The sequence below is a fragment of the Trichomycterus rosablanca genome, chromosome 15 (assembly GCF_030014385.1).
Source record: "Trichomycterus rosablanca isolate fTriRos1 chromosome 15, fTriRos1.hap1, whole genome shotgun sequence".
Taxonomy (NCBI): domain Eukaryota; kingdom Metazoa; phylum Chordata; class Actinopteri; order Siluriformes; family Trichomycteridae; genus Trichomycterus; species Trichomycterus rosablanca.
Genome location: NC_086002.1, coordinates 7,224,640 through 7,248,367, shown reverse-complemented (window position 1 = coordinate 7,248,367; position 23,728 = coordinate 7,224,640). Strand labels below are relative to the sequence as shown.

General features: G+C 37.9%; 1 protein-coding gene across 1 annotated transcript in view; it reads right to left on the bottom strand.

The window, feature by feature from the left end:
• LOC134329605 (VPS10 domain-containing receptor SorCS1) overlaps window positions 1-23,728 on the bottom strand; it is a 230,639-nt gene that overhangs the window by 5,710 nt on the left and 201,201 nt on the right. The window contains exons 10-20 of the mRNA XM_063010883.1: window positions 22,206-22,352; window positions 20,448-20,550; window positions 16,660-16,736; window positions 14,102-14,193; window positions 12,951-13,058; window positions 9,772-9,889; window positions 8,117-8,250; window positions 5,018-5,131; window positions 4,557-4,728; window positions 3,165-3,351; window positions 1,544-1,677 (exon numbers count right to left, since the gene is read on the bottom strand). Coding sequence (XP_062866953.1) covers window positions 1,544-1,677; window positions 3,165-3,351; window positions 4,557-4,728; window positions 5,018-5,131; window positions 8,117-8,250; window positions 9,772-9,889; window positions 12,951-13,058; window positions 14,102-14,193; window positions 16,660-16,736; window positions 20,448-20,550; window positions 22,206-22,352 — 1,386 coding nt within the window. The remainder of the gene's footprint in view (window positions 1-1,543; window positions 1,678-3,164; window positions 3,352-4,556; window positions 4,729-5,017; window positions 5,132-8,116; window positions 8,251-9,771; window positions 9,890-12,950; window positions 13,059-14,101; window positions 14,194-16,659; window positions 16,737-20,447; window positions 20,551-22,205; window positions 22,353-23,728) is intronic.

Below are 23,728 nucleotides of genomic sequence, written 5' to 3'. Positions count from 1 at the left end.
TTTTAAGATAATACATTTCAAAATGTATTTCCACCATTCTAATGCATTAAAAATAATGCCCAATGCCATCTTTCCTACTATCTATTGATTTATTTGTCCATCCATCCATCTCCCTGCGTCTCAAACTGTAGTAATGTACAGTGAGGTTTGAACTGAGGATAATAAAATCACTGCTGTATCATAGAGTTCTGCTATTAGGTTCCACATTAAGCAAACAATTTGGTCCCACTCTACAGCCTTCTTATCCACTGTTTTATTATATTATTTATAGTCACCAGACACTTCATAATTTATTCAATAATCTGTAGTCATCATAAACATGCACTTCAGGTTTATGCAGTTCCTGACTGTTGCACATTTTACGATTACCATTTGTGGGTCCACTTTGTCACTCTGTCTACTGCATCCATTGAAGACCTAACATGATAGTATTTGGGTGGTGGGCCATTTTTAGCACTGCAATGATACCAACATAGTACAGGCATGGTAGAGTTCTGTTATATGTGTGTCCTGCACAACAGCACTGGGGTGTTTAAAAATCCCAACACTGCTGCATCTGCATATACACATACCATTATAACACATACTTCCACCAGCATCCAGTAGCAAACCATCCAGTCCAGATTTAGTACCTGACCTCACTATACTATAGTTGGCTCATTTGAGTAAACAGGTGCTAGATCACACAGGTACTTTCCAAAATCTTGTGGATAACATCCCAAGAAGGGTGGAGGCTGTTACAGCTCCAAGTGGAGAGGGGAACTCCATATTGATACCCATGGTTTTGCAAGTGGGTTTAAACACTTTTTAAAAATCCCAATAACACTGCTGTATCAAATATACTCATACCAGTATCATGTCATTAGCATGTGGGTGTCATTGCACTGTCAAGAATGATTCATGACTCAAATAATACAGTCAAAGGGGGTCCTATAAGCAGATTCTTTATTAGTATTATTATTATTATTATTATTATTATTATTATTGGTATTATTATTATTGTATTAATATTATTATTATTATTATTATTATTATTATTATTATTGGTATTATTGGTATTATTGGTATTATTATTATTATTTTAATTATTATTATATTATTATTTATTATTATTATTATTATTATTATTATTATTATTATTATTATTATTATTATTATTATTATTATTATTATTATTATTATATTTATTTATACAGCAGGTTTAAAGCTAATCATCAGAAATGTTACCCCTGAAAAGGTAAAAATAAAACTGCTTTACTGTATTTCAGTCATTTCATCATTTTGTTTTAATTTAATTAGTTTAGAATCATTTTACAATAAATAATATGGAGATAGGTGAATTATCATATATGCTCATTACATCTGCTTTTTTCCCCTTCTAGATGTCACATCAATTAATTTTTTAACCTAATTGGTTTGGTTAACTTTCTAAACTGGAATCACTGTCATACTCCCTGATCCTATAAATCTATGAATCACTTTCAAAGTCTTACAAAGAAATTAGCATATAGTAAAAGAAGGCTGAGCGAGGACACTGCAGTACCTCCGAGTTGTTCCCAAACCACCAGATATAGGTGACAGTTCCCACTTGGCTCGGCCACAAAACCACCGTCAGATTGACTTCTTTATTTTTCACTGCCACAAAGGGAGCAGAAAGATGGATATACTCCAGCTGACCTACTCCAAAAGAAATATAAAGAAACCATGCAGGAAATGAGGAAGGAGTGAGATAGAGAGAAACAAGGAACAAAAGAAAAAAAAATCATAGGAAGAGAAAACAGAAAAACAGAGAAAAAAAATTAGTTTACGATAAAAAGTCAGCCAGCAGAATTCACTCTGAAAAGAAAAAAAAACATATCCAATATAGTTGCAGCTGTTCAGCCCAGAGAGCTCCTGCCATCTGTGAAATATTTTTCATCTCCCGTGCTTCAAAGGCAGCCATTCCTGTTTCACCGGCGAGGCTCGATTGACGAATTTGAAGACTGCGTCTTTTCCTGATCAATAACTTAGCGGCGTGACATCTGTCTGCCTCAAAACGCCAGGAATGGTCGGCTCGGTCAGGGGTGAAAGAAAGACAAGGGGATATAACACCATCCCAATTAATGTACCCACCGGTATCTGAGCCTGACCTTTGTGTCAAAGTAGCCTGATAAAACCCAAGCTTGTTCCGGACAATGCTCTGGCGGCCCATAGGAGGGCTTTATCTTGTGGATTATGGTAGAAATCTTTGTACCATTTCCCATTTGGATATTGATTTGTTCCACTAGCTGAGCTTCAAAGCAAATTTTGAAATATTGCACCTCTAAACATATGAGGGATCTTCAAAAAGTTTCCACACTTTATATTTTAACACTTTTATATAATGGTGAGGGTGGGAGAAGGAGTAATTGGTCATGTCTGAGAGACAGATAGAGAGCTTATAGTACGAATTTAGCGCCATCTGATTTCCACCTTTTTGGACACTCAAAGAAGCTTTAAGGGAAAGAAGATTTTCATGTGATGATAATGTAAGAGCAGCGCTGCATCAGTGGCTACGTGCCACTTAAAACATTTTTTGCTGGTGGACTCTTTAAAGAGACATGGGCACACTCATCAAAGCACAGTAAAGTACCTGCCCCAAACTGTTACAGGTAGTTGTAGGCATATAATTTATTTTATATACATGATTTTAAGCACCCATTAGCCATTAAGGGTGTGGCTGAAACTCCTGAACCCAAATTGTGATGGCTAGACGACTGGGTCAGAGCATCTCCAAAACTGCAGCTCTTGTGGGGTGTTCCCGGTCTGCAGTGGTCAGTATCTATCAAAAGTGGTAAACCAGCGACAGACTCATGGGCGGCCAAGGCTCATTGATGCACGTGGGGAGTGAAGGCTGGCCCGTGTGGTCCGATCCAACAGACGAGCTACTGTAGCTCAAATTGCTGAAGAAGTTAATGCTGGTTCTGATAGAAAGATGTCAGACTCCATGCCTTGATGGGTCAGGGCTGTTTTGGCATAATGTTATGCCTAATCCTAAAAGTGAGACCAACTTGGTGATCAATCACAGAACAGATAGAAATGTCCACTCTCTTTGTTTGATTTTAACACCATATCAGCACATTGAGGCTCCACTCTCTTTGTAAATGCTAAAGTACAGTATGTTTATAAATCTTTCACTGACTCACATGTAACATGTAAGAAAAGAACAGCCGTCTCAAACCCAAGGCTGTTCTCAGCTGTAGCGGTCACACGATAGATCCCCACGCTCTTGTAGATGTGCTTGATCCCATCCTCTATAGAGCTCACGTTGGAGTAGGTAATCGCAGTACCGTCACCAAAGTCCAGCGTAATGCTCGTCCTTGATCCATCGCCCTGCGGAAAAAAGAACGATTACTAATGAATACTAATGATTATGACAAGCCATTGCATCATGCATTTATGACGATTAAGGCTGTAATGTAGTAAATTTGTCCTTGAAGATTTCCATGTGAGCACCTGTTAGACAGTATGCATTACACATGACTAGACTGAATTCATAAGTTAACTGTGACAAGGGGTACAAGGTACGATTTCTGTATTTAGCTGTTTTATTTTGTGTATTAATTTCTAGTTCTAGTAAGGAATGCCGGGTTATTTTGGGTAGTCATGGCTAACTGCATATATACACCGATCAGACATAACATTATGACCACCTCCTTGTTTCTACACTCACTTATCAGCTCCACTTATTACTGACTGTAGTCCATCTGTTACTCTACGTACTTTTTTTAGCCTGCTTTCACCCTGTTCTTCAATGGTCAGGACCCCCACAGGACCACTACAGAGCAGGTATTATTTAGGTGGTGCATGATTCTCAGCATAGCAGTGACACTGACATGGTGGTGGCATGTTAGTGTGTGTTGTGCTGGTATGAGTGGATCAGACACATCAGCACTGCTGGAGTTTTTAAATACCGTGTCCACTCACTGTCCACTCTATTAGACACTCCTACTTAGTTGGTCCACCTTGTAGATGTAAAGTCAGAGACGATCGCTCATCTATTGCTGCTGTTTGAGTTGGTCATATTCTAGACCTTCATCAGTGGTCACAGGACGCTGCCTACTGGGCACTGTTGACTGGATATTTTAGGTTGGTGGACTATTCTCAGTCCAGCAGTGACAGTGAGGTGTTTAAAAACTCCAGCAGCGCTGCTGTGTCTTATTTACTCATAGATAAAAAAGCATTTTTTTAATTATTTGCTGATACAAGCATTCAAGCAAAATGTTGATTAAAAAATAAAATTGTTTTAAATAAAATAAAATATATATATATATACAAAAAAATAAATAAATAAATAAAAGAAAGGTCAAATTGAAACACTGACACATGCCATCTAAAAGCCAGTGATAAACATTAGGGAAAATGCACTGGACAGGGGATGCATTAAAATGATAGTTTGACACCCTCTAATAGTAATTAATACAACAAGCATTCAGCGCATTCAGCATTACCTTAACTGTTCCAACTAACACTATGTTACTGTTAGCCATGTTAGCTTTTTAAGTAATGCATTTCTTTATTGTTTAGTGATAAATTACCTGCTCTAAGAAAACAAGAAAGGTGACATTGTGGCCCAGCATGGCTGTTAGTTTGCCCTCACTAGTGACCAGGTGTAGACCTTTAGGAGCCTGACTGGGACAAGGTCGTCTGTGGGCCATGTAGAGATCCACAACACCGCCTGTGCAGTTATTAGACACCACCTTTCTGTATCTGCAAACACATTCAGACAAGAGAAAACCTTATCAAAATAATTCAACAAACATCAACATAACATGAAGTAGATTCAGTATCTGGTGGCACACTACTGAACAACAAAATGACTTAATGTAGTCTAGAGACTGTAATCTATAATCCATATCCTATAACATCAAAGGGACATGCAAAACTCCTCAAAGTGACCAGAGGTATGCGACCCAAACCACCAGTTTCACCACCTTGCTACCAACTACTTCTTAAAGAACTGGGCTGCTGTGGTTTTGTAACAGGGAGTCATACTCACCCAGTACTGTTGAGGAACGTGTGACCTGTGAGGCAGCTCCTGGACATGGAAGAGGGGTGAAACCAAAATGCAGGTGTACACCGTCCATCTGTTCTTCGTTCATAGCCATAATCACTGTGATAGAAACACAACACGCAGACACAACACACAGACGCAACAAACACAGAAACAACACAAAGACACAACAAACACAGACACAACACAAAGACATAGACACAGACATAGAGACAACACACAGACAACACAGACACAACACAAAACACGCAGACACAACACACAGGCAACACACAGGCAACACACAGACAACATGCACACACAACACAGACACAACACACAGACAGACAGACATAGACACAACATGCACACACAACACAGAAACAGCACAAAGACAGACAGACATACAGACAACACAAAAACACAGACAGACAGACACAACACGCACACAGACAACACACAGACACAACACAAAGACAGACACACACAACACAGACACAACACACAACACATAGGCACAACACACACAGACACACAACATGCAGACACAACACACAGACATAGACACAACACGCACACACACAACAAAGAGAGTCAGAGTAATCAGTGCACAACAAACACACCTGTACAAGCCCAAAACTGGTAAACAAATACAGAATATTTCTATTTTTCTAAAACGAGTCATTTATCAAATAGATTTATACTTGTTTTTGGCAATGGTTCAACAAACAACAAGATAGGAAAGTCTCCACTACAAAGAAAATGGTCGAACAGCACAGATACACAATCGACTAAATCCCACCCATGTTTGTCTTGTTGATCAGGCATCTAGACGAAACGAGCTTAAGTTGTTTGTCCTACAATTAAAAGCGAATGTGACTGTGCAGCCCCAGACGACGGGGACAAATTGCTGCAATTAAGCCGACACGCCACACAGATGCGGCCACGTTGTGCTAGTTAATGAAAGCTATTACGCTACCAGATTAATGTCTTTGGATCGGCATTCTGAGCAGAAAAAGCACCCATGAGGTCCTGAGATTTGAGACTTTACAAAAGAGACAATAATTTAGATACTTTGTGAGAAAATGTCTGAAGTGGCATTCAGATCACACATTCGGAGAGCCTGACGAACTCAAAAAGACGGTTTCACACCACGAAGTAGAGTGTGAAATCTAACAAAGAAAGGATTTTAGAGTGTGTCTGTGGGAACTTGTGCCCATTCGATAAAAAGAGCATTTTTATGGTCAGGCACAAATGTCAAATGAGGTGGTTTGGCTTGCGATTGACGTTCCAATTAATCCAAAAGCTGTTCAACTGGGTTGAGGTCTGGGCCCCTCAACACCAAACCTGGAACAGAACGGTTGGAACAAAGTTAAAAGCACAAAAGAATGTGAATATATATTTTTGTATACACATGTTAGTATAGCTAGTGTATGTAGTATGTACGATAGTATATATCAACCCACCGGCTACCTGCTCAGTCTGTTAAATGGCATCAGCACAATAAAGTCAAGCACTTCTAAGTCAATCTGACCATGCCATGGTTGTTGGTAGCCAGACAGGCTGGTTTGAGGATTTAAAAAACTGACAGGAGCATTAAAAATGTGTGCCAGGAAAACATTTTCCAAAGCAATACACCGCTCAAAGCTGTATACGCCAAATTCAGAGCGTACCATCTTTAAAAAAAGAATTTAAGTTTCATCGGACCATCTGTCTGGTGATCAGCTTTACACCTCTGCACATTTTTATGTTTGGATAGTTCATATCTGACGTGGTTGAAGTGTCTCTGAATCTACCGAGAGAGGACAAGAAAGGCTATGGCACCTGGGACAGACTAACAAAAGGGCGGTCATTTTAATACTGGTGATGACGCACAGTGCAATAAACCGTTCTGTGTACTGGGCTGCACAGTAGTAGGCCAGTCAAAGTGCCCATACTACTGTCTATACACTGTCTACAGCACCTACAATAAATACACAACTGTCAGAACTAAAAATTGGATCAAGAGAAGAAGATGACAGATACCAGACTCCATAGGAAACCTTCAGAAGTTTTGTGTCATGGTGTTCCTGTCTTGGTGGGTCAGACATGGTTTTACAGTATTAAGGATCTTCAAAAAGTTTCCACACTTGTATATTTTGGTTGGAAACAGTGAGGGTGGGAGGAGTAGTAATTGTTCATGTCTGAGAGATTGAGAGAGAGCTTACAGTTTGGATTTAGCGCCATCTGATTTCCACCTTTTTGGACGCTCAAAGAAGCTTTAAGGGGAAGAACATTTTAATGTGATAATGATGTGAAAGCAGCACTGCATCAGTGGCTACATGCTCAACCAAAAACATTTTTTGCTGATGACATTAAAAGGTGGTACGACGCTGGGAAAAATGCTTCGAAAGATGACTATGTAGAAAATTATTAATAAATAGAGTAATAGAGTGTGGAAACTTTTTGAAGAACCCTCGTATAAGTAGGTGGTCCTCATGTTCTGGCTCATTGGTGTAGACATGCGAAAGTTTGCGGTGAAAGTTTAATTGTGAAATTACCACCTTTGGACCTTTCACTTCCAGTCAAACTTTTTATGACAATTTATTTATTTATTTATTTATTTTTTCATTTATCTCTCACTTTTAGCGCATCCAGTTTCTACCCGTCAATCATCCTCTCACTAATGCTGGTCCCTGCTCCTGATTGGGGAGGACGAGGCTGCTCCACGCCCCCTCCGACACGTGCACAGCAATCGAACATCTTATCACCTACACTTGACGAGTGCCGTGCAGTACAGCGCTGTGTACGGAGAGCCACTCCCTCTACCGCACTCCTCTCCCATCTCCGTGCAGGCTCCACCAAACAGCCAGCAGAGATTGTAATCGCACTAGTCTGAGAGAGAGTCCCCATCCGGCTTAGTCCCGCCCATCTGAACAACAGGCCAATCGTTGTTCATGTGGCCACTCAGCTGGCAGGCAGAGCCGGGATTCGATACGATGAATTCGAGATCTCAGCTCTGGTGAACAGCGTGTGTTTTTACCATTGCGCCACCTGAGCGGCCCCCTGTACCTTTCACTTCTAGTCATACTTTTTATAACAATGAAATGAATGAAACCAACTCACCATTCAAAATCGGATTCGGTGCAGTCACAGGGATCCGAAATCACAGTCACATAGTGGGTTTTACCCATAACACACCTGGCCATTGGCTTTAGCTTCCGATAAATCCTCTTCACCCCCATGAGACAAGGCTCACCCTGTAAGAAGAACATGTCTGATGTCAACCTGATCGAATCCTACTTTGACTCGGATTTATATCTCCGATGAATAATTCAGGTCTAGAAGCAATGAAGCATTTCTGTATCCTGCTAACAGAGGGATGAGTTTAAAAAGTTTTCAGGGTCTAGGGTTTCTAAAACTGTTTCTGTGCTTATACTTTTATTTAAAACCGTTTTACGGACTGGAACTGCTGTTCCAAACAGAGCTGGATTATTCTGGGGTTAGGACTGGAGCTGCATGAATAAAAACAAGCCGTTTTGGTTTAAGGCCAATTTATCTTCCTCTGTCATGTATAGGAAGAATTTATTTGAGGTTTTGCATTTATTAGGATAAGTGCTGCAGTACTGTGCAAACAATAAATCTAACTCATTTATCATCCTCCAAAATTTTGCAAACGGCAGAGTTTCATAAATAAAGATCGCCTTTCTTTCTAATTTCCAATTTGCTACTTCATGCTAAACACAATCGGCCAAAACGCATGATGCTGCGCAATGTATTTCTCCACGTCTTCGACCACCAGCACAGCGGTCACAGACCTAGGCCCTAATTCCATCGACAGTTTGGTTTTTTGAAGGACTGCCCACAGAGACAAATGTAGTAGGTCAGCAAGGTATTGTGTGCTAGCCAGCTAAAACACAGGGGTAAAACACATTTCCAGCACTTCATTAACTTTTAATGATAATCATTTGGCAACACATTGTTATGAAAATTAATGCTAATTTTAATGGTTTAATCTGTTAATGGTTTGTTTTTACTTGTAACTTTGTAAATCTAACAGACAGTCATACTAACATAAAAAATAATTACTTTATTTATTTTTAGTATTTTTTTTTAAATAATTTTGCCTATTGCATTGTGTGGCATTCAATTTAATATATAAATGTAATAATAATTAATTAAATACATTTAAATAATAAATAAATAATACATAAATGGTTAATAAATACATAATTGATAAAGTAATAATAATTTATATAATAATAAATTAATAATTTTAAAATAAATGAAAATACATAGAAATAACAAATGTAATTTTTTTTTAGGTGACATACAACAGGCAAAGTAAACAAAAAAAAACAGAATTATGTTATTTCATCAAATTATAACATATTTTTGGGATCATGTTCAAAATGCATGTTATTTTAAATGGAAGCTGTGCACTAATGTTACGTTTGGAAAAATTCTGCAGATTTTAGTAACATACCCTACATGGACACCAAGTCTATAGCTAGCTACATGCTTACTAACCATGTTCTCATACTCTTCAGAGACATCTTTTCACAAGATTTTGCAGTGTGTATAAGAATTTGTCAGCATTTCAGAAAACGTCATGCAACAAACTACTATGTATCGCTTCCTCGATGAATCCAAGCTGTAACCAAGCCTTGATTTTCCATCCATCATGCTTCAAAAACTGAGATGACATGAGATTATTTTTAATCTTTTAAAAAATCAAGAATCTACAGACACATCTCGAGGACGAACGTGGAGAACCTCACCTGGTTATGGAGGTGCCAGGTCTGATAGTCTGCTTCAGTGCATCGCCTGTTAAAAATAGACCTGAAGTCGATTTTCACCAGCTGCCATTCGGAACGATGACTGACGTGGCCGAAAATTCTGCAAATAAAGAGATCCCATCAGCCACTCTGAGTCTGGCTAAAGCCTCCATATTGAGACTGGACTGACATGAAGCATTATAGCAACATGCTAATGACATCGCTGCCAAGGTGGGGAAACCAGCACTGTGTCTAGTCTGTCCCAAAAAATGATTATGCAACAGAAACACAGGCAAACTTTATATAGACATTTTATAGTCTAGAATACAAACTTTGGAGGAAAAATGACGAGTTAAGGAATATTTTGCTGCAAGTGTGCAAATGTATACTAACCGAGACTTAAGCAGTTATGCTAAGAGACTTCCTATAATTAACATTTTTACAAGCATAAAGCTCAACCATTTATGACATCATATCAGATTATTTAACATCATAACATACACTGAGCATTTTTATTTCTTTAATATGTTTGATATATTATAAGGTGATTTTTATAAATATATTTTTATATTATAATAAAAATAAACGCAGCATGTAAATGTTGTTTACTGCATACAGTCCTGAGCAGCTCATTATGCAAAGCATGTCTAAATATTCAGGAGTGTCCCAGACATTCGACAGTGCCTCTCTGTTGTTTATTCCCTCATTGATTTGCTAGGGGGGCTGCAGAGTAGCGCAGAAGGTAGCACTGTCGCTTCACAGCAAGAAGGGTCTGGGTTTGATTACCCGGCCGGGCAGCCAGGGTCCTGTCACCTGTAACGAGTTTGCATTTGCCCTGTGTCCATGTGGGTTTCCTCCAGGTACTCTGGTTTCATCCCACAAGTCTAAACACATGCAGTCAGGCCAAATAGAGCCACTGAAAATTGTGCTAAGTGTAAGTGTGTGTGCTTGCCCTGTGATGGACTGGCAACCTGACTTTCCCCTGATGAATCCGCCCCATCACGACCATGACCAGGATAAAGTGGTAATAAAAGAGGCTCGTTGATTTGCTGAGGGGGCTGCAGAGTGGCGTAGAAGGTATCACTGTCGCTTCACAGCAAGAAGGGTCTGGGTTTGATTACCCGGCCGGGCAGCCAGGGTCCTTTCTCCTATAAGGAGTTTGCATTTGACCTGTGTCTATGTGGGTTTCCTCCAGGTACTCTGGTTTCCTCCCACAAGTCTAAAGATGTGGTCAGGCCAAATAGAGCCACTGAAAATTGTGCTAAGTATAAGTGTGTGTGTTTGCCCTGTGATGGACTGGTAACCTGACCAGGATAAAGTGGTGAAAAAAAAGGCTGAATGATTTGCTGAGCCTGAAAAAGCCTTGAATGCAAGACTTGCCCACTTCTGCATTGATCTACGCAGCCAGGGTCATTTCTGTGAGGAGTTTGCATTTGCCCTGTGTCCATTTGGGTTTCCTCCAGGTACTCTGGTTTCCTAAAGACGTGCAGTCAGGCCAAATAGAGCTACTGAAAATTTTGCTAAGTGTCAGTGTTTGTATGTGCCCTGTGATGGACTGCCAACCTGACTTTTCCCCAATAAACTCATACCCATCGTGACCATGACCAGGATAAAGTGGTGATAAGAAGCTGAATGATTTGCTGAGCCTGAAAAAGGCTTGAATGCATGACTTGCCCTCTTCTGCATTGATCTGAGCAGCCAGGGTCATTTCTGTGAGTTGTTTGCATTTACCCTGTGTACATTTGGGTTTTCTCCAGGTACACTGGTTTTCTAAAGACGTGTAGTCAGGCCAAACGAAGCTACTGAAAATTGTGCTAATTGTGAGTGTGTGTGTTTGCCCTGTGATGGACTGGCGACCTGACTTTCCCCCGATTAATCATACCCATTGAGACCATGACCAGGATAAAGTGGTGATAAAAGAGGCTGGATGATTTGCTGAGCCTGAAAAAGGCTTGAATGCATGACTTGCCCTCTTCTGCATTGATCTACGCAGCCAGGGTCCTTTCTGTGAGGATTTTGCATTTGCCCTGTGTCCATTTGGGTTTCCTCCAGGTACTCTGGTTTCCTAAAGACGTGCATTCAGTCCAAACGGTGCTACTGAAAATTGTGCTAAGTGTAAATGTGTGTATGTGCCCTGTGATGAACTGCCGACCTGAATTTCCCCCAATGAATCCGCCCCATCGCGACCATGACCAGGATAAAGTGGTAATAAAAGAGGCTGAATGATTTGCTGAGCCTGAAAGAGGCTTGACTGCATGACTTGCCCTCTTCTGCATTGATCTACGCTGATCAAGATGCAGCAGTGGTCCGTTTTGATCTTTAGCAAGACCTTGAAATAAAGCCTTCCTTATTAGCAAGAGAAAACTGAGCAATGATGGACAACCCATCTGCTGTATTTTAAAGTTATAGGCACATAGACTCCCACCTGTACCATAATGAAATATTCAAAGGACTTGGTCGTATACAATGATTAATACTCACCTTAAAAGACATCCTATTTAAAACTTCAAACCAATGAAGTCCTCCTGAACTTATAACCCAGATTTATAAATAATTTCCTACCTAGGATGGCAAATTCTGATTATAAACAAAAGACCAAAAGTATCTGGACACATTACTAATTATTTAGTACTAATTATTTGCTGTAAATTTACATTTACACTTGGCAGACACTTTATATCAAAGCGACTTATGACTGAGACAATACAATTCAGGCAACTGAGGGTTTTTAAGGAGAGCATCTGAGCTCTGGGGCTTAGATAGATAAAGATAGACAGATAGACAAACAGACAGACAGATAGATAGATAGACAGTTAGATAGACAGACACAGAGAGATAGATAGATAGAAAGAGACAGACAGACAGACAGACAGACAGACAGACAGACAGACAGACAGACAGACAGATAGATAGATAGACAGACAGGTAGACAGACAGACAGACAGGTAGATAGAGACAGACAGACAGACAGACAGACAGGTAGATAGATAGATAGATAGACAGACAGGTAGATAGATAGATAGATAGATAGATAGATAGATAGATAGATAGATAGATAGATAGATAGATAGACAGACAGACAGACAGACAGACAGACAGACAGACAGACAGACAGACAGACAGACAGACAGACAGACATGGTGTAGCTCACTGATGAATCTCTGTGGTGTTTTGATACATACGTCATGATTAACGTCTCCTCCCCAGGCTCTCCAAGAAGTCCATCCACAAACAGCGGTGAGGATGTAAAGCTGTATTTATTCCACACCCGTCCCTCATCAAAACTCAACCTGCAAACAAACAAAATCAGCATACCACAATCAAGTCACAAACACCACTGACACTTTGTGACATCACGTACAAACACCAGCAGTCTAGCTTGCTTGAACTAATTGCGTAAGGCTGCGTTCACACGGACGTTGTTGCCATCAGTGTAAAAAGGCACAGCTGGCATTACATTTAATGAGAGTGATGTGGTGATGGACCATGTGCACTGATGCATGATAATGTCACTGATGTCCGCCCTAATGCCTGCCCAAAATAAACTAGTTCACATGGACAATCTCGCCATCCCTGGCATTTCCGTGTGTCTTTGTGTATGCTCTGTCAATGCATTGTTGCTAGTGCACAAACACACTTACAGCTTAGATCACCAGGGGATGGTTACTTATCATTGGAAAACAGCCTTAGGACACAGTTTAGATATCATTTAAAAATGTACCAATGCTCTTGATTTGAATGAGAATAGGGTTTACAGACTGAGGGCATGTACAAAATGCCCACTTATACATTTGATAAATAAATACTGATGGGGCAAAATTATGCATCAGCCAATTAGAGACAGATTCAGAGATTCAGTTCTTATTGTTTTTTGTTTGTTTGTTTGTTTGTTTTTATTATTATTATTATTATTATTAATCATTGTTTCATTGTATTATTTTTTATTTATTTTAATTAATTTATTTTTTAATTAATTTATTTTTTAATTAATAATTTTTTTTAAGTTGGTGAAGAAATTGAGGGATAAACAAATCTCGACAAACAGCTCTTATTTAAAACTGTTTAATCAAGTACCTAAAATCCATAATGTAGCATCAATTAAAGACTAAAATCAAATATCAGGTTAGATAGAGAAATAGGAAAGAAAAGGTTGCATGGTGGCACTAGCGCATTCTCAGACAGGCTACTCTTAAAGCTATAGCACAGTCGAGTGAGATCAACTCAAGCATTTACATTCGACCATCTATGCTGCATCATTACATGATTGAATTGGCTCATGTAGCAGCTTTTTCCTAAAAGGTAATCAATGAAAATCGGAAATGTACGAAGTTACCATAGGTGTCTGATGGGGAGAGGGGTGTGTCGGATTGCCACCAGTGCTCCTCCTTGGTCCAGATACAAGATGCTGTATTCCTCATCGAATATCTAAAGACAAACACACAGTAAGTTTGGATTAAAAGGCTCAAGTTTCTTCACTCTATGCACACCACAACATTCACCAATTTGTCAAATCATGTCTTTATGAATTAAGTTTCCTGCACTGTGTGGTCGGGTATACACCTAAAGACATGATTGGCTATGTTTAATGACGGGGACATGGGTGTACAAGGCCCCGTGATGGATTGGAATGCTGTCCGTGTGGTGTTACCCACCAAAACCCTGATAAGAATAAAACAATTGTAAAACATGAAATATAACACTCACTCACTCACTGTCTTAACCGCTTATCCAATTAGGGTCGTAGGGGGTGCTGGAGCCTATCCCAGCTATCAATGGGCGCAAGGTGCACAGTAACACCCTGGACGGGGTGCCAGTCCATCGCAGGGCAGACACACACACACACACACACACACACACACACACACACACACACACATTCACCTATAGGGTATTTCAGTGTCTCCAAGTAACCTGACTGCGTGTTTCTGGACTGTGGGAGGAAACCGGAGCTCCCAGAGGAAACCCACGCAGACACAGGGAGAACGTGCAAACTCCGCAAAGAAAGGACCCGGACCGCCTGGGGATCGAACCCAGGACCTTCTGGCTGTGAGGTGACAGTGCTACCCACCGAGCCACCGTGCCGCCCAAAAATAACACATAAAAATAAAATAAAGATAAATAGCTAGATTAAAATATTATCAAATTAAAAAAAATAATTAATTTAATAGTGAAAACAAAAAGTTAAATATATAAAACACAAACATTGTAAAAATTCTCATCTATAATCATTTACAGTAAATTTGACTACATTTTACAGTAAATGAAAAAGCAGTTGTATATCCTTGTAGTTATTTTTATAGTATGTGAAATATAAAATACACACATCACACCACCTCTACCCCTACATATCCAATCCAAATATGGCATTTATTTAATTATTTTATTAGGATTTTAATGTCATGTTTTACACACACTGGTTACATTCATGACAGGACAGGAAGTTACTGGTTACACAAGATTCATCAGTTCAAGTCCTTAATGTCAAACACAATTATGGACAATTTTGTATCTCCAATTCACCTTGCTTGCACGTCTTTGGACTGCGGTAGGAAACCCATGCAGACACGGGGAGAACATGCTAACTCCACACAGAAAGGACCCGAACCGCTCCAACTCGGCATCAAACCCAGGACCATCTTGCTGTAAAGCTACCCACCGAGCTACCCACCGAGCCACCGTGCCGCCAACATGGCTTTTATTTCAGTCTATCCAAATGTATATGCTTGTTGGTTTTAGAAAAACTAAAGTGACATGTCATTCACACTCGTCCTTCTTAAATTTCTAAAACAAATTACATCACTTTTCTACTTAGTCACCTTCTGATGCATTTCTCCCAGCGTTGTATGGTTTTAAAGCCATCAGCAAAAAATGTTTTTGGTTAAGAGCGTAGCCACTGATGCAGCGCTGCTTTTACATCATCATCACATGAAAATCTTCTTCCCCTTAAAGCTTCTTTAAGCGTCCAAAAAGGTGGAAATCAGATGGCGCTAAATCTGGACTATAAGCTCTCTCTTAGTCTCTTAGACACAACTAATTACTCCTCCTGCCCTCACCGTTTCTAACCAAAATACAAAAGTGCGGAAACTTTTTGAAGATCCCTCGTATTATCATTATTATTTTATGTTATATAACACATGGTCTGTGAGCCTATGTGGCCTAGTTTGCAACCAAGCTGCCATTGCTCTTAGATGTGCCTGTCTCACAATAACAGTGTTTACAGTTGATGGTGCAGCTCCAACATAGCAAAACGATGACAAGTTTGTTCGAAAGGTGGCATTTTTTCTGACACTCTCATACCAGCTCTTCATGATGAACCATTGCTTTTACTTCAGTCTATCCAAATGTATATACATTTTGGTTTTAGTAATACTAAAGTGACATGTCATTCACTCGTCCTACCTGGTCACAATGTCTCATCAAGTTGTTAATTTGTGTTTTTCTTCAGAGGGAAAAGATAAGTGCAGTTTTGATACGATTTCATCTTTTCCCCCTGGAGAAGAACCTGCAGGCTGATTAGATTAGAACCCAGATAGCACTTAAAACAACATTATTTCATGAATCAGAGTGATCGTAATTATTTCTGACATGGTGTTTGATGGGAGGGGGAATTGTGTCATGCACAATCTTTAACTTTTGCCACATCAATTTCCTCTTAATTGTTTTTGCTGGAGATTTTTAATTAGATTGTGTCCCCTATAAATTTAAAGCACACCATCAAGGGAGCGGCGGCCACCTGCGAGCATCATGTATCCAGCCAAATCCAATTTGCTTGTGGGAGTTGTTGGAATGTTAGTAGCTGGGTACATGATGTGGATTTATGGACTTGAAGATTACATCGATGTTAAAATTACTTCCACTAATCTCTCTTAAGAGATTCTCTGTAGTGCTTACCTGCCTCCATGTGTTCCCAGCATCAGAGGTGATGAATATGGTAACGTTACTGCTAGTTAACTCTGCTCCTATAGAACCTATATGGGGACACGTAAAAAAAGAGGAAGCGTTGCTTATACACTACAAATACTACAAATACAGTTTTTTAAATGTTGGCATAGTAGGAAAAGTGCTAATAAATACAAACAATAGTAATATGTAAACTGTATTTTACAGTGATTAAATTAAAAACAGCACAGATAAATACTTTTTCTTTGGTGCAACATTCTAACTTGTCAAGACAAGTAACAGTAACGTAACAGACAACTGCTGTGTATGAGGGAGGATGTCCATTACTAAATAAAAAATATATATAGATAGAAGCTGTTAGCAATTTTTTTCTTCCCAGATGTCTATTAGGAATGTCTATAAGGAATACAAATCAAATAAGCTCCTGATGGCTGATTCTGCTTACAAAGGCAATTAGTAACTCAGTAGTTAGTGTTGCAACCAATAATAATAATAATAATAATAATAATAATAATAATAATAATATTAATAATAATAATAATAATAATAATATTAATAATAATAATAATATTAATAATAATAATAATATTATTAATAATAAGTATAATAATAAACAATAAGTATAATAATAATAATAATAGAAATAATAGAAATAATAATAGAAATAATAATAGTAATAACAATAAAAATAAAATAATAATAATAATAATAATTATTATTATTATTATGGTTTTATTATTATCATCATTATTATTGATTTTTACTAACACTATTATCATTATTATTATAAATATTACTTTTATTTATAATAATAAGCCTAATAATAACTAGGCTACCACGGGCCTGTGGTAGCCTAGTGGGTAGGGCTTTGGGCTATCAACCGGAAGATTGGCGGTTCAAATCCAGGCTCTGCTATGTAGCCACTGTTGGGTCCTTGAGCAAGGCCCTTAACCCTGTCTGCTCCAGGGGCGCCGTAAGTTGGCTGACCCTGCGCTCTGACCCCAGCTTCCAACACCAGCTGGGATATGCGAAGAAAGAATTTCATTGTACTGTACATCTGTATATGTATATATGACAAATAAAGGATATCTTTCTATCTTTCTTTCTTTCTTTCTTTATTTATGAAATATTAATTAAAATTGATTGTTGTTATTATTATCATTATACTTATTTATTTATTATTATTATTATTATTACAAGGGTTATTCAAAAAGTTTCTGCACTTTTTTAAGCTCTATTTATTATGAATTTCTAAAACAACCTTCTGATGCATTTCTCCCAGTGTTGTATGGTTTTAAAGCCATCAGCAAAAAATGTTTTTGGTTGAGTGCTTGGCCATTGATGCAGCGCTGCTTTTACATCATCATCACATGAAAATCTTCTTCCCTTTAAAGCTTCCAAAAGCGTCCAAAAAGGTGGAAATCAGATGACGCTAAATCTGGACTGTAAGCTCTCTCTTAGTCTCTCAGACACGACAAGTTACTACTCCTCCCACCCTCACCGTTTCTAACAAAAATACAAAAGTGTGGAAACTTCTTGAAGATGTATTGTTTATTATTATGGTATGTTATGTTATATAATACATGGTCCGTGAGCCTTTGTGGCCTAGTTTGCAACCAAGCTGTCATTGCTCTTAGATGTGCTTACTTCACAATGACAGTGTTCATAGTTGATGGTGCAGCTCCAACATAGCAAAAAGATGACAAGCTTGTTCGAAAGGTGGCATTTTTTTTTTTTGACACTGCCATGCCAGCTCTTCATGATGAACCATTGCACACCAGTGTTTGTCTGTGGCTGTATTCTCAGCATGCATGGCTGTAGTCTGGATTATATACATCACTCAGCAGTGGTTGTAGCTGAAACTGTCAGAGCATGGAACTTTGATATTTAAAAATCACAGTGAGATTTACCATGAGCATAGTTCTCTCTAGAATAGAGGTGAAGCTTTAGAGCTGTGTATTATACATCAAAATGATGAGAAACTGTGAAAATGAATTTTGACAACGTTCCTTCACTGTCAAATTTAACTCCAGACCTTTCTGCCATGTCAGAACCACATGTGACATTCTAAATAAGTTACGTCTGCTGTTCCCGTGATGACGAACCACAGAACGATCAAATCAATCAACCCGGTGTCAGTGCACTGAGAAACATCTAATATACTTCCCTCTGGGGAATTTTCTGCACAGCTCATCCATGGAGAGCCATTATATTTTATCTTTGTTCATCTTCAAGCCGATATTGTCTTTGAATTTGCTGGTACACACAACTGTGGGGCCATACACAACATGTGACAAGTGCTTTCAATCTTCCAGTGAAAAGAAAATGCAGCGTAGCAATTAAGCTGGGTGGGGACATTTAGGATGTCAATAGGCAAACTGGAAAAGCAATGTCTGAGGAGTGCGAGTGAAGGGGGAAGGAGCTGGAAGGGTTGTAGCTCTATAAATCAAAAGCTACCAAAGAAGCCACCCACTTTCTTTAGTGATCAGATTGTAAATATGTGTAAATGGATTTGAATAGAGCTTCGACTGTTTTTGGATGCACTGGAACATACACTGATCAGCCATAACATTAAAACCACCTCCTTGTTTCTACACTCACTGTCCATTTGATCAGCTCCACTTACCATATAGAAGCACTTTGTAGTTCCACAATTACTGACTGTAGTCCATCTGTTTCTCTGCATGCTTTTTTAGCCCCCTTCCATGCTGTTCTTCAATGGTCAAGACTCTCCCAGGTCCACTACAGAGTAGGTGGGTCATTCTCAGCACTGCAGTGACACTGACATGGTGGTGGTGTGTTAGTGTGTGTTGTGCTGGTATGAGTGGATAAGACACAGCAGCGCTGATTGAGTTTTTAAACACCTCACTGTCACTGCTGGAATGAGAACAGTCCACCAACCAAAAATATCCAGACAACAGCGCCCCGTGGGCAGCGTCCTGTGACCACTGATGAAGGTCTAGAAGATGACCAACTCAAACAGCAGCAACTGACTTTACATCTACAAGGTGGACCAACTAGGTAGGAGTGTCTAATAGAGCAGACAGTGAGTGGACACAGTATTTAAAAACTCCAGCAGCGCTGCTGTGTCTGATCCTCTCATACCAGCACAACACACACTAACACACAACCACCAAGTCATTGTCACTGCAGTGCTGAGAATGATCCACCACCCAAATAATAGGTGCTCAGTGGTGGTCCTGTGGGTCCTGACCATGGTGAAAAGCAGAACAGGGTGAAAGCAGGCTAAAAAAAGTATGTAGAGAAACAGGTGGACTACAGTCAGTAATTGTAGAACTACAAAGTGCTTCTATATGATAAGTGGAGCTGATAAAATGGGCAAAGAGTGTTGAAACAAGGAAGTGGTTTTAATGTTATGGCTGATCGGTGTATATAGGTGACCCAGTCCATGTAGTTGAGTATTATAATTTATGATTTTATTTATGTAATGTCATTGGGGTAAATAGCACCCCAATGAAGTATAGTAGTATATCTACTTTGAAATACTAAGATGTACTTTTGAAATGTATTGCAGCATGTGATTTGGGACAGAGTAAAAGCACAGGCTCTGTGGATCTTGGACATTTTGACTAATTGATTAACGATTGCTAACTGAATTGCCGTAGGATTGCTAGGACCGCATCATAGCAAATTAACCAGTAAACGTGAGACACTTAAATGCTACGCGAATGAAAATGTTCAAATGTTCAAAACATCAACACAAACCTTAATTGATTTTTGTCATAATATAATATTGCAGAAGAAACTTAGGTACTTGCCTGATGCCACTATGATTCCGGGCGCTGACTCTTTGCTGGCGATGTTTCCAGATGTATATGGGTTAGCTGACACGTGTAGGTGCAAATGCAGGGAGCAGTACGGCTACAATCAACACACAAAAATCACTTTAAATTGTTTACCATGTCCAAATCAATACAAACTCTTTTAAAGCAGCATCAGATAAGCCGATGGGCAGCAGTTCGGTCTATAAAGACCTAATTACAAATCCCAGCACTGCACCCAGCCCCAGTTGTTGTATCCCAACATTCATGTTGATTGGAGTAACCTTAAATGACACAATTCTCATTACAACCCTGCAAATGCCAATGGTAAGCACATGTTGCACAGACTGTTTGGGAGCTTATTAAAACTTTGACATTTCCTGACAAATAGCTCTATAATGGGGCTGAAGGCGAGGCTGGATGTGAGACCATTAATTAGTCAAATTTATCAAAGGGTAATTATTTCTTGCCAGCATCTAAGTGTATCTGACGAGTGATAATTTGTCAAGCCGACATATGGCCACATGACCTGTTTAACGTAAACAACAGGGCCAAGGTGACAGTCCATTTTTAAAAGAATAGATGCCCATATTGTTTGCTTTTTATGAAGTTAGTATGATGGATTTTCTATCAGACTAACACACAGCATGTACAAAAAAAATAAACCCTGAACAATTTAGAATGATCTGGAATTGTGCATGTACTACTCATGCAATATAATGTAGAGAATCAAAAAGTTTTTAAATGTTTTAAATCTTTATTTAGATTGGCATAGTGTTGCATAGCAACATAATTCTGGGGAGTACAGTATTTACAGGTTTAATGTGAAGTACTTTTATCTTTATTATAAGGGCCAGGCTTTTTCATGGTTGCTTTAGCAATTGTGTATTATAATTTATTAAATGTTTATCAAAAATTAAAAAACAAATATTATTATTTATTATATATTATTTTAGTGTTTTTTTCCACCGTCAATGTACTTTAAGTAGGTAGCATAATAATAATTCACTAAATAAAATGTGAAAATAATAATATTAATTATAACATTTACAATAATAACATTAACAATAACAATAATAACATTAACAATAACATTAACAATACCAATAATAATAATAACATTAACAATAATAATTATTATTATAATAACAATAACAACATTAACAATACCAATAACAATACCTATAATAATAATAATAATAATATTTTATTATTATTATTATTATTATTATTATTATTATTATTATTATTATTATTATTATAACATTACCAATAACATTAATAATAATAATAATAATAATAGTATTAATAATAATAATAATAATAATAACAATAATAATACTACTACTAATAATAATTAATTACTATTATTATTATTATTATTATTATTATTATAACATTACCAATAATAATAATAATAATAATAATAACAACAATAACAATAATTATAATACTAATAATAATAATAATTATTATTATTATTATATTACCAATAACAACATTAATAATAATAATACTAATAATAATAATAATAATAAAAATAATAAATATAACTATGAGCCAAAACATATTTTTCTTGTAAAAAAAAAAGTTTTCTATAATCAAAAAACATCCACACAAGTGTGCAAGTATACTCACTTGGTTGTGGATAGGCCTAGATACCCCTGAATTGGTCTGTATTATGTGGTGTTTAATCATTAAAACATCACCATTAAATATTTCTCTTTATTTCTCATTCACTTTTTGGTTACCCACCAATACACAGTGGATGCTGTTTCCTCGTAGATCAGTAGAAGGCGCCTGCAGAAGTCTCCAGTCCCGGCCTTTGTTGTACGTAATGTATGTCTTTACCTGATCACCCCATTTCTTATTGGCTAAGAACATCCCCTTAATTCCTGCAACCTGCAAAACAAAGCAAGAAGAAATTAACTAATTTGTTGATGTTCAATTACTGAGGGGTACTTCCCTTTAATCTGGCTGGAAGCAGAGATTTTTCACATATACAACATAATGGAGGGAGGTGACCTCAATCAAAAAGCTTTCTAGGTCAAATCCAAGTTAATTGGACAAAAGTCTATTACCTGGGGTTTAATGATTTGATCTTCAGATAAAGTGAAAATGATTGTTTGGGCTATAATTCACTCAACTCGAGAACTTAATTTCTGGAGTAAATGAGGTGCCCAAAATATATTTGGTTTGTAAAATCCACTGACGATCATAAGGATGAAGAAAAAGAATTCTGAAGATGAAGTTGTGGTGGTTTGTCTGAAGATCACACTGACTGTCCACCACTTGCATCACTTGGAATTGGTCTTGTGCACAGGTTCTAGTGTAGATTGCACCAAAGTTTAGCTGTGTTGCACCTCATCTCGGCCTGGGCGTCTGTAGAATGTTTCTATGAATAGTTTTTGGTTTTTTTCCCTTACCTTGGCAACCTTTTCCCTTTTCTTGTGATGGCACAGGGTGAGATCAGTAAGATGTCAGACTTGAGTTGCTAGAGATCCAGGCTTATGGAAGTCATACAGCCAAGCGGCGCTATGTCCAGTCATTAAAATTGCTACAGATGGACTCCAAATCGAGCTCTAGCTACATCTTAATTATCCAGATAATTAAAGCAAACCTAATGCACCTAACTATAATTCAGAGTGCAACAGGAAAGGCTCTGAATGCTTTTGTGAACAGAAGATTTGATTTTTCTATTATTTTACTTTTCACATTATTAGGAATGATTGTCAAAAGTCAAAGGGGTCTGAATGAGTCCACTGAGTGCAATTTAATTAAATTTAACCCATATTAAAACACTGTGGATGTGTGTGGATGTATTAAGAAAATTGCATCATTAACTACATAAACTATACCAAAATATAAATTAAAAGTACATTTATTTTCAATGTGTCTTATTCAGCAGTACTGAGATCAGTACTTATCCCAGTCACAGCTTAAATAGAGGACCTTTGAACCTTAAACTAGAGACCTGCACATGTTTTCCAGTGCATATGTTTTACACCTTTGTCATTTAGAGTTCCACACATCTTTACTGCAATTGCATTGCCAAGGAAAACAACACATTCAAATAAATAAATGAATTAATAAATTAATTAATAAATGAATTAATAAATATTAAATAAAAAAATATTAGGGGAAAACAATGAACAACTACGTTAATTAACCAAAAGCAAAACCAAAGGCGTCTGGTGCAGATACGACTGAAATCATAACATGAGGAAAAGATGAGGGAAAATAACATTAAGAACATTAAGAGTTATTAAGAAAAAAAA